The sequence below is a fragment of the Drosophila persimilis genome, unplaced genomic scaffold, assembly GCF_003286085.1.
Source record: "Drosophila persimilis strain 14011-0111.01,24,50 unplaced genomic scaffold, DperRS2 tig00000579-arrow-pilon, whole genome shotgun sequence".
NCBI lineage: Eukaryota > Metazoa > Arthropoda > Insecta > Diptera > Drosophilidae > Drosophila > Drosophila persimilis.
The window spans coordinates 1,721,943-1,735,795 of record NW_020825322.1 but is presented as its reverse complement, the minus strand read 5'-3'; the positions used below and the strand labels follow the sequence as shown (position 1 = coordinate 1,735,795).

General features: G+C 55.2%; 2 protein-coding genes across 2 annotated transcripts; one reads left to right on the top strand and one right to left on the bottom strand.

Annotated features, from left to right (window-relative positions):
• Positions 1–229: 229 nt before the first annotated feature.
• On the bottom strand, positions 230–13,502 carry LOC6598264 (CAD protein). Its single transcript, XM_026990399.1, has 7 exons — positions 13,218–13,502; positions 8,319–12,327; positions 8,126–8,230; positions 3,014–3,153; positions 1,071–2,943; positions 626–1,009; positions 230–563 (listed from the first exon to the last, which is right to left on the bottom strand). The coding sequence occupies exons 2-7, from the start codon at positions 12,318–12,320 to the stop codon at positions 354–356; spliced, it is 6,714 nt and encodes a 2,237-aa protein (XP_026846200.1). The 5' UTR covers positions 12,321–12,327; positions 13,218–13,502; the 3' UTR covers positions 230–353.
• On the top strand, positions 3,771–7,414 carry LOC6598265. Its single transcript, XM_002023287.2, has 2 exons — positions 3,771–4,435; positions 4,506–7,414. Exons 1-2 carry the CDS (start codon positions 3,855–3,857, stop codon positions 7,099–7,101), a joined length of 3,177 nt encoding a protein of 1,058 aa, XP_002023323.2. The 5' UTR covers positions 3,771–3,854; the 3' UTR covers positions 7,102–7,414.
• Positions 13,503–13,853: the final 351 nt, after the last annotated feature.

The following is a 13,853-nucleotide window of genomic DNA, read 5'->3' as shown; positions in this document are numbered from 1 at the left end:
TGTCTACATATTATGCAAAAATATTATACTTACTCGTAAATTACAATTTTAAATAAAGGAACAAGTTACTCCGAATGTGTTTGTGGTTCAATGGACAAGTGTACTTTTTTTTGTGTTTGGATTGGGACAGCTACAAGTCCCCCAATGAGATGTGCAAGGCAGGGGGAGGTCGAAAGGAGGTTCTATATATTGCAGGTGCCATAGGAGCGACCGAGTTGTCAGGTAATTCTTGTGTTGTAACCAACTGAAGGATGTCTTTAATCACTAACACACAATATATGTGTATCTGAATGCAGGGGCATAATTTTATAGAAAAATATATGGTAAAAAATAACTGCTCCACGGGAGCTCCTTTAGAGAGCCGTGCTGCGGCATCCGACGACCATGGCCAGCAGAGCCATGCGGATGTACATACCGTACTCGGCCTGCCGGAAGTAGGCAGCGCGCGGATCCGAGTCAAAGTCGCGACTGATCTCGTCCAGACGGGGCAGCGGGTGCAGCACAATCATACGCTTCTTGGCCAGAGTCATCAGCTTGGGCGTGACAATGAAGCGACCGTTGCACTGCAAGAACCAAGCATATATCAGCATCAGCTGGCAGCATCTGGATTATCCTGGGCGCTTACCTTCTGATACTCGCTGTCGCTGTCGAAGCGCTCGCGCTGTATACGCGTCATGTAGAGCACATCGGTGTCGGCCAGCACCGTCTCGAGGTCGTTGCAGAACACCTGGTTGACGCCCCGCTCTTTAACAAACTTGGTGATTTCGTCCGGCATCTGGAGAGTCTCGGGCGCCACATACTGCAGCGTCACATTGTAGAGGGTGAGGAGACGTGCCAGCGAGTGGACGGTGCGCCCATTTTTCAGATCTCCACACATGGTGATGGTGAGCCCGTTTACGGTGCCGATCTCCTCCCGAATGGTGAATATGTCCAGCAGTGCCTGGGTGGGATGCTCCCCGACGCCGTCGCCAGCATTGATCACCGGCTTGCGGGAGTACAAGGCGGCACGCTGAGAGCCAATAAATGAGAGATTAACGAATGGAAAGGGCGTCAATCCATTGCATACTTACAGCCACAGCTCCGGGTAGGGGATGGCGCAGCACCATGACATCCGCATAGCTGGCCATCACTTTGATGCTGTCCTCCAGGGACTCGCCCTTCTTCACCGACGATGTCAGCTGATCCATGCTGATCACCCGTCCGCCCAGTCGGAGCATGGCGGCGGCAAAGCTGCACTGCGTCCGTGTGCTCACCTCGTAGAAGACGCTGGCCATGATCTTGCCGCGCAGCAGATCGTCCAACGGCCGGTCCTTGGTCACACGCGACTTGAGCAGCTGCGCCAGATTGAAGATGTCGTTTAGGTGGTCCTTGCTGAACATGTCCACGGCCAGGATGTGCTTGCCCACCAGCGAATGGGCCACCGGGTTGGGACTGGGCTGAGAGTACTGGTTGGCCGCCACCGACCCCGATGCCGATCCAGACACAGACATGGCGGTCCGCTGCAGGTAGTCCCTCAGGGTGGTGTTGCTGGACGAGTCCAGGCGGTGGCGCGGTGACGGGGAGATCGGTCGCAGGAAGCTGTTTGAATTGTTGGCCTCGTCCACAAAGTGGACCTTCGCGGCACCCTCCACAGTCAGGAGGCGGGCAAAGGTGTCGTTAGCGTCCCTATCGCTGGGCAGCTCTTGGGTGGCCTCGGAGAGCAGCTGCTGGGCGCCCGCTTTGTTGCGGACATTCTGCCCGAAGCCGGGCTGCACGAGCACCTGGCCGTCGATGAAGGCCACCTCGCCGCGCAGGACCACGCGATGGACACGACCCGTGACCTTGGTCCCCTCGAAGGGCGTCCAGCCGGCCTTGGTCTTCAGCTCGCTGCCGGAGATGGTCCACTCCTCGTCCAGATCGACCTCCACATAGGTGTGCGGCTGCTCGGGCAGGTTGAAGATGTTGCGCGGATTGCGGTGCAGCTTGCGTTTGATATCCTCCATGGTGAGCCGGCCCTCGTGGACGGCTTGCAGGAGGAGCGGCAGGATGGTCTCCAGGCCGGGAAAGCCGGGCGGTGGACGCTCCGATTGCTTCTCCTCGAGCGTGTGCGGTGCATGGTCGGTGGCGAACACATCGATGTACTCCATGTGCTCCCACAGCGCCTCCTGGTCTTCGGGTGAGCAGAGGAGCGGACGCACCTCGGACATGCCGGAGCCCAGACGATCCACATCTTTGGTGCTAAGGAACAAGTGGTGCGGGCACACCTCGCACGTTACCTTGATGCCCTTCTCCTTGGCCGCCCGAATCAGCTGGATCTCCTCCTTCCTGGCCACATGGCAAATGTGCACATGGCGATCCAGCAGATGTGCCAGCAGCACCACAGCCGCCATGCTCTGCTTCTCCGCGTGGCAAACGATCGGGGCCCGTTTGGGCCAGTGTGAGAGGTGCCGCTGCCAGGCCGTCATATCGCTGAGCCTCAGTGTGCCGTACGTGTCGTTGAGGTACATCTTCAGGCCACACGCCTGCGAGGCCAATTCGTGGGCCTGGGCCCAGTTCGCATCGGAGGCGCCCAAATATAGGGCATAGTCACAGCGCGCACCGAGGCGGGCCAGCTCCTGGAACTGGGCAAACGTCTCCTTGTCGACGATCGAGGGATTCGTGTTGGGCATGGCACAGACCAGGGTGACCCCGCCAGCCAAGGCAGCGGCTGTGCCGCTGGAAAAGTCCTCCTTGTGCGTGGCACCCGGCTCTCGCAGATGCACATGGACATCGATGAAGCCCGGCAGCTTGACAATCCGCCGCGAGGTCATGCAGTCCGTGTGCGTCTTCATCGCCGGCTGGCCACCCATCAGGCGCATCGATTCCACCAGCAGTTTGGTGCACTTGACATCCGTCACCAATGGTATGGAGTAGTCCACGGCCAGACGACGGGTGCGATAGCCATGCGTCATGAAGGAGGACACCCTAAAAGGCAAGGACAAGTGCATCCATAAGCCATCAGTGCTAGGAGGGGGGGCAGCATTTCTGGACTCACCTTCTGACACCGCCGCCACTCATTGGCAAATTGATGACCAGATCGAACTGTTTATTGGCCAGGAACTCGGCCAAATGACGCAGCTCCCCATTGATGTCGTCCGGCGTTGTCTTATCGAATGTCCACTGTACGGATTCCACCTGTAGAGAGCAGAGAAAGGAGAGCATTACATAGTGAGAGGGCATTCCCAAGGCCAAGTGAACGTCAGTGGCAATCTTCAACTTCAAATGCAATCAATTGTTTGCCCAGGCCACACACAGATATCGATTTTTATGGGATGTTGTAGAGATTCCAGAAAATACAATTAATAACCCCCCGCCCCCGTTTCTATGGCACAGTGGGTCCAGACACGCGCACAACGGTGAAAGGGAGAAGGTTGACCACGATTATATTATTATTCTATATCCTATTAACTATAAGAATACAAATATCCATTTAATAAGGTTACCAAGAGTTATTTATGATTTATATAATATAAATTATAGTCCTTAGTGTCCCTGGAAATGGATTTATACATACATATGTATAATGTATGCTCATATTACCCAATAGCATGGCTTCACTTTTTAGTACAAATCCTAGTTTAAAGGTAAGAAAAATGGGGGGTCCCACAGTAGAGTGAAAATAGTCGTTTGGAACCAACCCCGCCCCTCGCCCAGCCGGAAGTGTAGTCAGAGTCAGCACTTATCTCCGCTGATGGCTGATGATTGCGATTGTTTGATTGTTGATTGGTGTTGATTGGCACGACCTTATCAGGGAGAAGAGTGCTGGCGACAAGACAATCGAACCCGATCAGAGACACACACGGAGCCGTCCGTCAGTAAAGAAGCAAAAGTCAGCCATGGGTTGCTCCTGCTCGAGGCCATCGGAATACGAAGGATCCACACCGAGTCCACTGCAGGCGGGCATTGCCCCCCCGCGCGTCCAGCGGCGACGCCAACAGGAGGAAAAGCGGATGCGTCAGCTGCAGAAGCTCCAGAAGCGCAATGCCCGCAGGCGACAGCAAAAGCGAGGATCGAGCGGTGGTTCATCAGGATCGATACGACGCCGCCGTATTAGCGGCAAACCGAGCCAGGATCTGGCCCTGCAGCTGCGTCTGCTAGGCGGCAGTAATGGGAGCAGTGCCACCGAGTGTGTAAGTGCGTTGTATGCCCGCACCTTGGAGCACCAGCGGGAGGAGCTGCAGCGCACCATCGAGCAAAAGACACTGCAACAGCTGGACAAGGAGCTGCCCACGTTCCTGCTCAACCAACTGCTGCTGGGCCTGCAGTTCTTCGCGCACTTTGATGCCGAGATGGGGGCCATGGACGAGGAGCTGCAGGCTCAGAGGCGTGCCTGTGGCCAGTCCCTCACCGAGCACAGCCTTCTGCAGGCCAGCGCCATAGATGTGACCGTGTCCAAGCATCTGCACTTTAAGCCCATGTAGGTGGCACTCCTCACTCCTCCCTCCTCTCCAGACCTCTCCTGATCTCTCGCTGTTCTTTTTTTTTAGAGCTGCGAAGCACTCCCAGCCCCTGCAGAAGCCCCTGACGTATGTGGTGTTCGAGAACGTGGACATATCACGGCCGAACGATGCCAACTACGACTCGATTGCCACCCTCTGCAAGGTGCTGCTGGAGTCCGACTACTACACATCCACGCCCTGCCGATCCGAGTACGTTCAGCTGATGGAGCAGTCCCGCTGGATGGGCTATGTGCGCCTGAAGCTCAGGGAGCAGGCCCACGACCCGGCACACCCACTCGTTCCGATTGGGGCCATGCCCGCCAGCAGCGGCGATGAGGGGGAGGGGGAGGGCGATGGCATCTACACGGACGGTGGAGGATCGACATCCGGCTACAGTTCGGGCAGCTGGCGGGAGGGTGACTACGATCACGTCTATCTGGCACGCCTCAACACTCTCCGGTCCATGGAGGAGCTGAGAATGGGCAACGCCACTCCGCTGGAAAGGAACGTCCTGCCGGAGGGATGCGTACGCCGGCTGGCCAGCTGCCTGCCCGCCTGGCTGGAGCAATCAGACGACGAAGACGACGACGACGACGACGAGGAGGACTTGTCCGGCGACAGCGATGGGGAGAAGGCTGGCAAGGAAGAGGCTCCAGAAGAGGGTCCGCGTTCCGCCTACGAGACCGTCCAGGTGCTACGGCAGTGCCGTGTGGAGCAGCAGCGCCGTCAGGCCCTGCTCCAGCAGAGTTACCTCAGCTCCGATCAGTTCATGAAGTACTTTGGGGATCTTCTGCGGCAGCAGCTCTCCCGAGAGCTGCAGATCCCCCCCTCGCTGCTGGCGAGTGGCAGCTATAGGGGATGCAGCGTGTACACGGACAGGGAGGAGCTGGTGCCGGCCATCCATGTGCCCAACGCTTGGCCCGACTGTGCCTTCGAGTTCAATCTGAGGGCGCGCCCGCGTCTCACCAATCTGCACACCGACGAGAAGTTCCAGTGGCCCACGGAGCAGATGAGGAACCGCATTCGCTCCTTTGGCTTCCATGTGGTCCCAGTGGGGTATGCGCCGAAGCATTCTCGGAATCCCTTCCGGGAGCTCGAGTGGCGCATCGTCTTCCCCCAGGCGGAACAGTTCCTCGAGCGCCAGCTGACGGCCATGCAGCTGAAGGTGTTCCTCCTGATGAAGGTGCTCGTGCGTACCTTTGTGAGCGACAAGTGCCAGGCCATGGGCTCCCTGGTGGAGCAGCTGCGAGCGCATCTCTTCTGGCAGTGCGAGCGGCACAGCAACGACTGGCCCGAGGAGTTTCTCGGGGAGCGGCTGCTGCGCTTTGTCCGCTCCTTCGACGAGTGCCTGGCCCGGAAGCACCTCAGCGACTACTTCATCGAGCGGCGCAACCTGTTCGAGCATGTCCCGGAGGACGCACTCATGGAGCTGCGCTCCATCATGGCCGGGATTGCCGAACAGCCGCTCCTCCATCTCATGCAAGCGTTGCGCAACATCGAGCATGCCCCCGACTTCTATCCCAAGATGGACTACAAGCGGCTGCTGGACAACTTCTTCTGCCAGGACTACCTGCAGCTGCACAGCTGGGGCAAGTTCTCCCGCTCGGGCAACTCCATCCTTCAGCAGGCACACCAGCAGCAACAGCAGCAGGATGAACAGCAGCAGCAGCAGCAGGAAAAGCAGCGAGAGGAGGTCACCGATGCCCGGGGACTCCTCGGCATGCCGCAGCATCAGGAGCGCTCACGGGGCAAGCTGAGGCGCAAGACCCAAATGCTGCGAGCCTCCAGCCAGCAGCTGCAGCAGTTGACCGAGCAGCGGCGTCCCTCCCAGGACTCATCGATGGATATGTCCATGCAGTGGCTGCTAGCGCGCTCCCGCAGCCTTCAGGACACTCCCCAGTCGCAGTCCCCCGACAGGCCGCAGCTGAACAACGGCCTGGAGATACTGCGGCGCACCAATCTGCTGGAGCTGCTGATCGACCATCTGCTGGCCATGCTGGCCAAGGCAACACAGTTTGGCAATCGGCTGCATGCGGAGCTCTTTTTGGAGCAGGCCCAGAGGCTGTGCCGACTGTACCAGAAGCTCGGATGCTCCCAGAATGCCCAACACTATGTGGAGGAGCTGCAGCAGGCGTCTGGGCGCATTGAGCGGATGTGTGTGGCCGGTGCAGAGGCTGCGCCGGCCCTACCACGACGCAGCTTCTCCGGATCAATCAGTTGTTCGCCATCGCCAGCGCCATCGCCCCATCCTTCTCCGATGACTCCCCAGCAGCGTCGCAAGTCCATTAAATTCATGGAGCACGTAGTGCAGATCCACTCACCCGATCCCATGTCCAGGCAGGTCCTGCCCCTGCCACACAACACACCACCGGGCATCCTGAAGGGAAACACACAGCCCAAACCAGAGGGCGAGGTGCAAGAGGTTAAGGAAGACCCAGCCCAAACAATGGCCACTCCCAGCGAGAGCATGCTATCGCTCAACACTCTGCTACAGCGCCTCAACGTGGACCCGGACAGACTACAGACCCTGAGCAGTAAGACGGAGCAGGTCATCCAGACCCTGGCACCATCGGAGGCGACGCGCGAAGAGCTACGCGACATCCTCAGGCGGAACACGCAGAAGATCAAGGAAGCCTTCAACTGAATCCAACCCCAATCCTAAGCAATATATGCTCGTATATTCGCTGATATCCATATCTGTATTTTTAAGTCCCCCACTCAAAGATAAGGCCCATCGAGTACTCTTCTGGAAGGAACCCGTAGTACCTTGTGCTACTAAATCCATTAGGAATACTTAAGAGAGCTCAAGTGACTATGAGAGGGTTTCTGTTTCACTTTGACTTAAGGTATGAAATCAAAGTTATTCCAATAGGTAACGGCTCCAATTAAAGCACTACTTAATACTATCTTCCATATCTGAAGATGTACAGATATCTATGTACATATTTACAATAAAATAAAATACAACGAAATTCAGATCTTTCGCGTCTACAAACTTGAAAAAAAGGAAACTCCAACTAATGGCATGAATCGATTTATCAGCCTTCCTCCTAGGATATAACTATTGCGTATCAGAGCTACTATAGTTGTTCTTCCAGAGTGCCTTGGTGCCTTGGCCCTGAATCTAACCAAAGGGTCTTTTGAAAGTGTTTTCTATAAGCAATTCGGAATCTTATTTTCCATTCAGTAAAGAAAAGAAAGATAAGATCTTTCGATAAAAAACTAAGATAAAGACTGTTTTAAGTCGAAATCACAGCGAAGCTCGTGCAGAGCATCAATCTATTGCGTCAAGCACATGCAATGTATGTCGTTTTTTGCTTGTCTTGAGTCAAGCAGCAATATGGCTCTTTTTCTTTTCTTGGGAGTCAAGCTTAGACTAGATGGTCGTTGAAGCATTCGCTTGTGCACGTGAGTCGGTCATCACTGTGGCGATTCATGCACACGAGAAGTAATTTGTTTTTGGTTTTTTAGTTTATCGCGAGTCTCGATTCCAGCATCGATCTGCTACCTCATGTACACGGCATGTAATTGGTTCTTTTTACTATTCTCAGGGAAGCATTCTTTGGAAGCATGGTCTGAATCCTCAGGACTTCCCCAGCAAAAGGCAATGATTCCCCTCGTTAAAGGAATCCTGACAAGTTGGTTTTATAAAACGTTTTTGCACTTACATCAACGCCATGTTCTGCATAGAAATCGCCGGTGCCCATGGAGGCGTACAGTTTGTAGCCCATTTTGGCCAGATCCCGTATGGAAGGAAGCAGTTCCATTTTGTGCTGCCCAAAAAGGAGAAGGAAACGAAACGAATACGAATTAAAAAAGGGAAAGTCCTTAAATATAGAAAGCATGGAACCGAACGCTCACCTTGAAGCTACCGATGGAGAGGAGTACGGCATTCTTGGGTATCTGAAAGCCGGTGGACATCATGGCCTTGAGGTAGGCTTCGTAGCGGTTGTCGCCGAAGCCGGCCACCTCTCCGGTGGAGGCCATCTCGACGCCCAGCTGGACATCGGCGCCCGCGAGGCGGGAGAAACTAAACTGTGGCACCTTCACTCCGACCTTGCCGACCCCATGGAGCACATCGATGGGCTCCACGTCCATGCCGACAATGGCTCTGGTGGCGGTTGCCACAAAGTCGTGATCGAGGGTCTTCGAGACGAAGGGGAAGGAGCGCGAGACGCGCACGTTGCATTCAATGACCTTGAGTTCGTTGTTCTTGGCAATCAGTTGCATGTTGAAGGGTCCGGTAACGTCCAGGAGGCTGGCCAAGGCGCATGTGATCCGCTTGATGGCCTCCAGCGTCTCGGCGTTGAGATCCTGCGGCGGGGTGACCAGCGTGGCATCGCCCGAATGGACGCCCGCATTCTCCACATGCTCAGAGACGGCCATGCAAAGGATCTGGCCGTCGGCGGCCACGGCATCAACGTCGATTTCCTTGGCTTCGGTGAGAAACTTGGATATGACCACCGGATGCTCGCGACTAACCTCCGAGGCGGCGTTCAGATACGTCTCCAGGTCCTGGTTGGAGTAGGCCACGTTCATGGCCGCCCCGGACAGCACATACGAGGGTCTGACCAGGCAAGGGTAGCCCACCTCCTCGCAGAACTCGATGGCCGACTTGAGGTTGGTCAACTCCTTCCAGCGCGGCTGGAGGATGCCCTTCCGGTCCAGCATGCGCGAGAACTTGAAACGATTCTCGGCACAGTCGATCGAGTCCGGGGAAGTGCCCAAAACCTTGGCCTGCTGCCGGTGGAGATCCATGGCGATGTTATTGGGCAGCTGGCCCCCCATCGAGAGGATGATGCCCTCGGAGGACTCCAGTTCGTAGATGTCCATCACCACCTCAAAGCTGATCTCTTCAAAGTACAGCCGATCGCACATGTCGTAGTCGGTGGAGACCGTCTCCGGGTTGTAGTTGATCATGATCGTTGGCTTCTGCAGCTTCCGCAGCTCCCGCAGGCAGCCCACGGCGCACCAGTCAAACTCCACCGAGGAGCCAATGCGGTACACGCCCGACCCCACCACAATGATGTGGCCCCCGGGGAACTCCACGTCGTGCTCGGTGCCGTGATAGGTCGTATACAGATAATTGGTGCTCGCCGGCCACTCCCCTGCCACCGTGTCGATCTGTTTGACAAACGGACGGATTCCCAGCTCGTGACGCTGCTGGCGCACCACCAGCTCCGTGCTTTTGGTGGCCTTGGCTATCTGCTTGTCGGAGAAGCCCAGACGCTTGGCTTTGAGCAGCAGATCGGGACCCAGCTGGCTGCCGGAGGCATTGAGGCGGCTGAGATGGTGGTTGAAAAAGACGATCCGCTCCAGCTTGTGCAGGAACCACTGATCGATGTTGGTGAGCTGATGCAGCTGCTGGATATCCATGCCCATGGTCAGGGCGGCGGCCAAGAAAAAGGGCCGTCGATCCGTCGGCTCTGAGAGCTGATCCGCCAGCTTCTGCTCGTCGACGACCACAACGTCCGCATCGAAGCCCAGCACATCGCTGTCGACCATGCGTAGGGCCTTCTGGAAGGCCTCCTCGAAGCTTCGTCCGATGGACATCACCTCGCCGACGCTCTTCATGGAGCTGCCGATGTGCTTGCTGACGCGCGTGAATTTGGCCAGATCCCAGCGCGGTATCTTCACCACACAGTAGTCGAGTGAGGGCTCAAAGCAGGCCGTCGTATTCCCCGTCACCGAGTTCTTGATCTCGGGCAGGGGCAGGCCCAAAGCCAGCTTGGCGGCCACATAGGCCAGAGGATAGCCGGTAGCCTTGCTGGCCAGCGCCGAGCTGCGCGACAGCCGCGCATTTACTTCGATGATGTAGAACTGCTCCGAGTGGGGGCAGAGCGCATACTGGATGTTGCACTCCCCCACAACGCCCAGATGCCGGATGACCTTCAGGGCGGTGTTGCGGAGCATTTGATACTCCCGGTCCGAAAGCGTCTGCGAGGGGGCCACCACAATGCTCTCGCCCGTGTGGATGCCAAGCGGATCGAAGTTCTCCATGTTGCAGACGGTGATGCAGTTGTCGAAGGCATCGCGCACCACTTCGTACTCGACCTCCTTCCAGCCCTTGAGCGATTTGTCCACAATCAGCTGGCTAGAGTGAGCCAGCGCCTGCTCGGCGAGGTTCTCCAGCTCCTGTTCGTTGTTGGCAAAGCCGGAGCCCAGGCCGCCCAGCGAGAAGGCGGCCCTGGCCATCACCGGATAGCCGAGGCGGCCGGCCGCCTCCAGAGCCTCGGCCACCGAATAGACGGCCTCCGACGGCGCCACCTGCTCCCCAATATCGTTGACGCGCTGGGCGAAAAGCTTACGATCCTCCGTTTCGATGATCGACTGGATGGGCGTGCCCAGAATGCGGACATTGTACTTCTCAAAGACTCCGGCCCGGTCCAGTTCCACGCCGCAATTGAGTGCCGTCTGGCCGCCAAAGGTGAGCAGCACTCCGTTGGGGCGCTCCGACTTGATCACCTCCTCCACGTAGTGGGGGGTCAGGGGCAGGAAATAGCATTTGTCCGCCATTCCCTTTGAGGTCTGCACGGTGGCGATATTCGGATTGATGAGCACCGTCTGGATGCCAGACTCTCGCATCGCCTTGATGGCCTGCGAGCCGGAGTAATCGAATTCGCCCGCCTGGCCAATGGAGAGGCCACCAGAGCCCAGGATGAGCACCTTGCGCGGCTTAGGCTGGACGGGCAGCAGCTTGGCGGGACGCAGTCGTCGATTTATGAGTTCTGGCACACTCAGCTGTGGGGTACGGATGGATTCCATGAAGACATCGAACAGGAATTCGGTGTCGCAGGGCCCTGCATGGTGCTCCGGATGAAACTGCACTGAGAAGTAGGGCTTGGAGCGGTGGACAATGCCCTCGTTGGTGCCGTCATTGGCATTCACAAAGAGCTCCTCCCAGTCACCGGGTAGATCCTGCAGATCCACTGCGTAGCCGTGGTTCTGTGAGGTCATCAAGCAGCGGCCAGTGGCACGGTGCAGGCAGGGCAGGTTGTGGCCACGGTTGCCGTACTTCATCTTGAAGGTGGAGCAGCCAATGGCCTTGGCCAGCAGCTGGTGGCCCAGACAGATGCCGAAGATGGGCTTGGTGCCAGCCCGGATGACGCGCCGCACCTGCTCAACAATCGCGTCGCAGCTCTCCGGATTGCCGGGTCCGTTGGACAGGAAGAGGGCATCGTAGTCCTCGTCCTTCAGGTCAGCGCTCCATGGCAGCAGCTGCACAGAGGCACCACGCTGCAGCAGGCAGCGCAACTGATTGAGCTTCAGGCCGCAGTCTATGATGGCGATGCGTGGGCCCTTGCCACTGGTGGTATCCCCGAAGACCATCTTCTTCCGTACGCTGCACTCCTTGGCTAGATTACGGGTGTTGGGATCCTCAAAGATTAGTTTGTTTGGCCCCTCCTTGGGGGCCTCGTACACGATGCGACCCAGAAGGCTGCCCTGCTCCCGCAACTTTTTGGTAAGGGCGCGTGTGTCCACGCCACTGATGCCAGGCACCTTGTGCTCAGCCAACCACTTGGGCAGCGTCTTGGAGCTACGCCAGTGCCAGGCGCACTCGGCCACTTCGCCCACCACAAGGGCGGTGGCCTGCACGGCTCCCTTGAGCCACTCAAAGTGCTTAGGCAGGCCGTGCTCGTCCTCCTCCGGGCAGGGCACTCCATAGTTACCAATCAGCGGGTAGGTCAGCACCAGAATCTGTCCACTGTACGAGCGATCTGTCAGCGCCTCGGTGTAGCCGACCATGCCTGTTTGGAAGACAACCTCGCCTCCCACCGGACTATCCTTGGCCACATGTCCGAACGACAGCCCCGGCATGACGGTGCCATCCTCCAGCACCAGGTAACAGTCCACTTGTCGCATCTTTATCCTGTCCACAGAAGGTACAAAGAGAGTGAGAGAGATGCTAAGCAAATCATTTTATTTGTGTACCTATTCTGCCTATAAAGATTAGATTCGGATATGGCAATTAGCCATGATATTACATTTTACAAGTTTTAACTATTAATTCAGATCCATATATATGTATTTATTATATGTATCCATTTAATGGGCTCGGACACCCTTGGTTCTGCCTACTGTACACAGGATTACAATATACCCTCGATACGATATACGAGTACAAGGCACACACATATCCATATGTATAAAAGCTTTCTTTCGTCTAATACTCCCTTCTACTGGACGAGTACAGGATAGCGTTAAACCCGTATACGATAAAAGCAAACTTGCGGTTCTCTTCACACACACACACAAGAAACGCTCTCACGAACTTTTGTCTGTCTCTGTCGCACTTCTATGTTTTTCGATGTCTGGCACAACATGTTGCTCCCGTCTGGAACAGCGCTTCTCTTCGCTTATCAAAAACGGAGAACTGAGACAGCTTACAACCACTGCCACGACATGCAGGCACTGTTGAGCACAAATGAACATATTCAATTGTTTAAATATGGATCAAATAGTATATATAATTATTAATAATATTCTTATAAATCAACAAAAAAAAAAAAACAAAATGTGTTGTATTATTTTGAGTTTGTTTATCAACTGATACGCCACAGTTTACCACAATGTGGCACTGGTTGTGCGTTAGCGCACGTGTGAGAGGTTGGACTTGAAACCGGTTTGTACCCCAACAAAGTACACAAAGTTCTAAATCAAGACGAATTGTAGGTACGTATAATTTGCAAAACAGTTTTCACGAATTGAATAGTTTTTAAAATTTTTGCGGTTTTTTCTTATCTATTTAGGTGCACTCACACAGACGACACTTTCGTTCAGAGAAGCTTTAGATGCAGCCTGCAGTTGTAGTTGTAGATGGAGAGCACGTGTACACGTGTGTGCCAGAGCTTTGTTGTGTGTTCTGTCGCACTCGATGTCCAATTAAAGATGTATTTATAGCGCTTTGCAAACCTATATGGCGCAATTCAATCAACCAAACTCAACTTCAATCAACGCGGACTTATCGATACAACATCAATACCGTCCGACCATCAGAAATATACCGAAACATACCGCCTCATTTAAAAAATATACCGTAAATATACTGAGTTCAAGTTCTATTTTACATATTCCTCGTTTTCGATCTTCCGTGGAATATTCTCAGCTATATAGAACATTTAGCCATGCCCATATAATTTTATCCGATTAGTGAATCAATTTTCTAGTCGTTGGGGTCCACTCGAGCTGCCGAGCGCGTGGGCAGAAAATTATTAACGCGTTCTCAAAATACTTAAGCCGCGCTGGGTGAGTTTCAAATCAAATCAAATCCAGAACCCGAACATGGACGCAGAGGCCAATGATACTATGGATATACTATCCATATACTATGGATTGGCGGATTACCTTGTCGTTTAGCCTTTGAGTGAGTCCTTTTCACTTTGTATAAGCAACGAC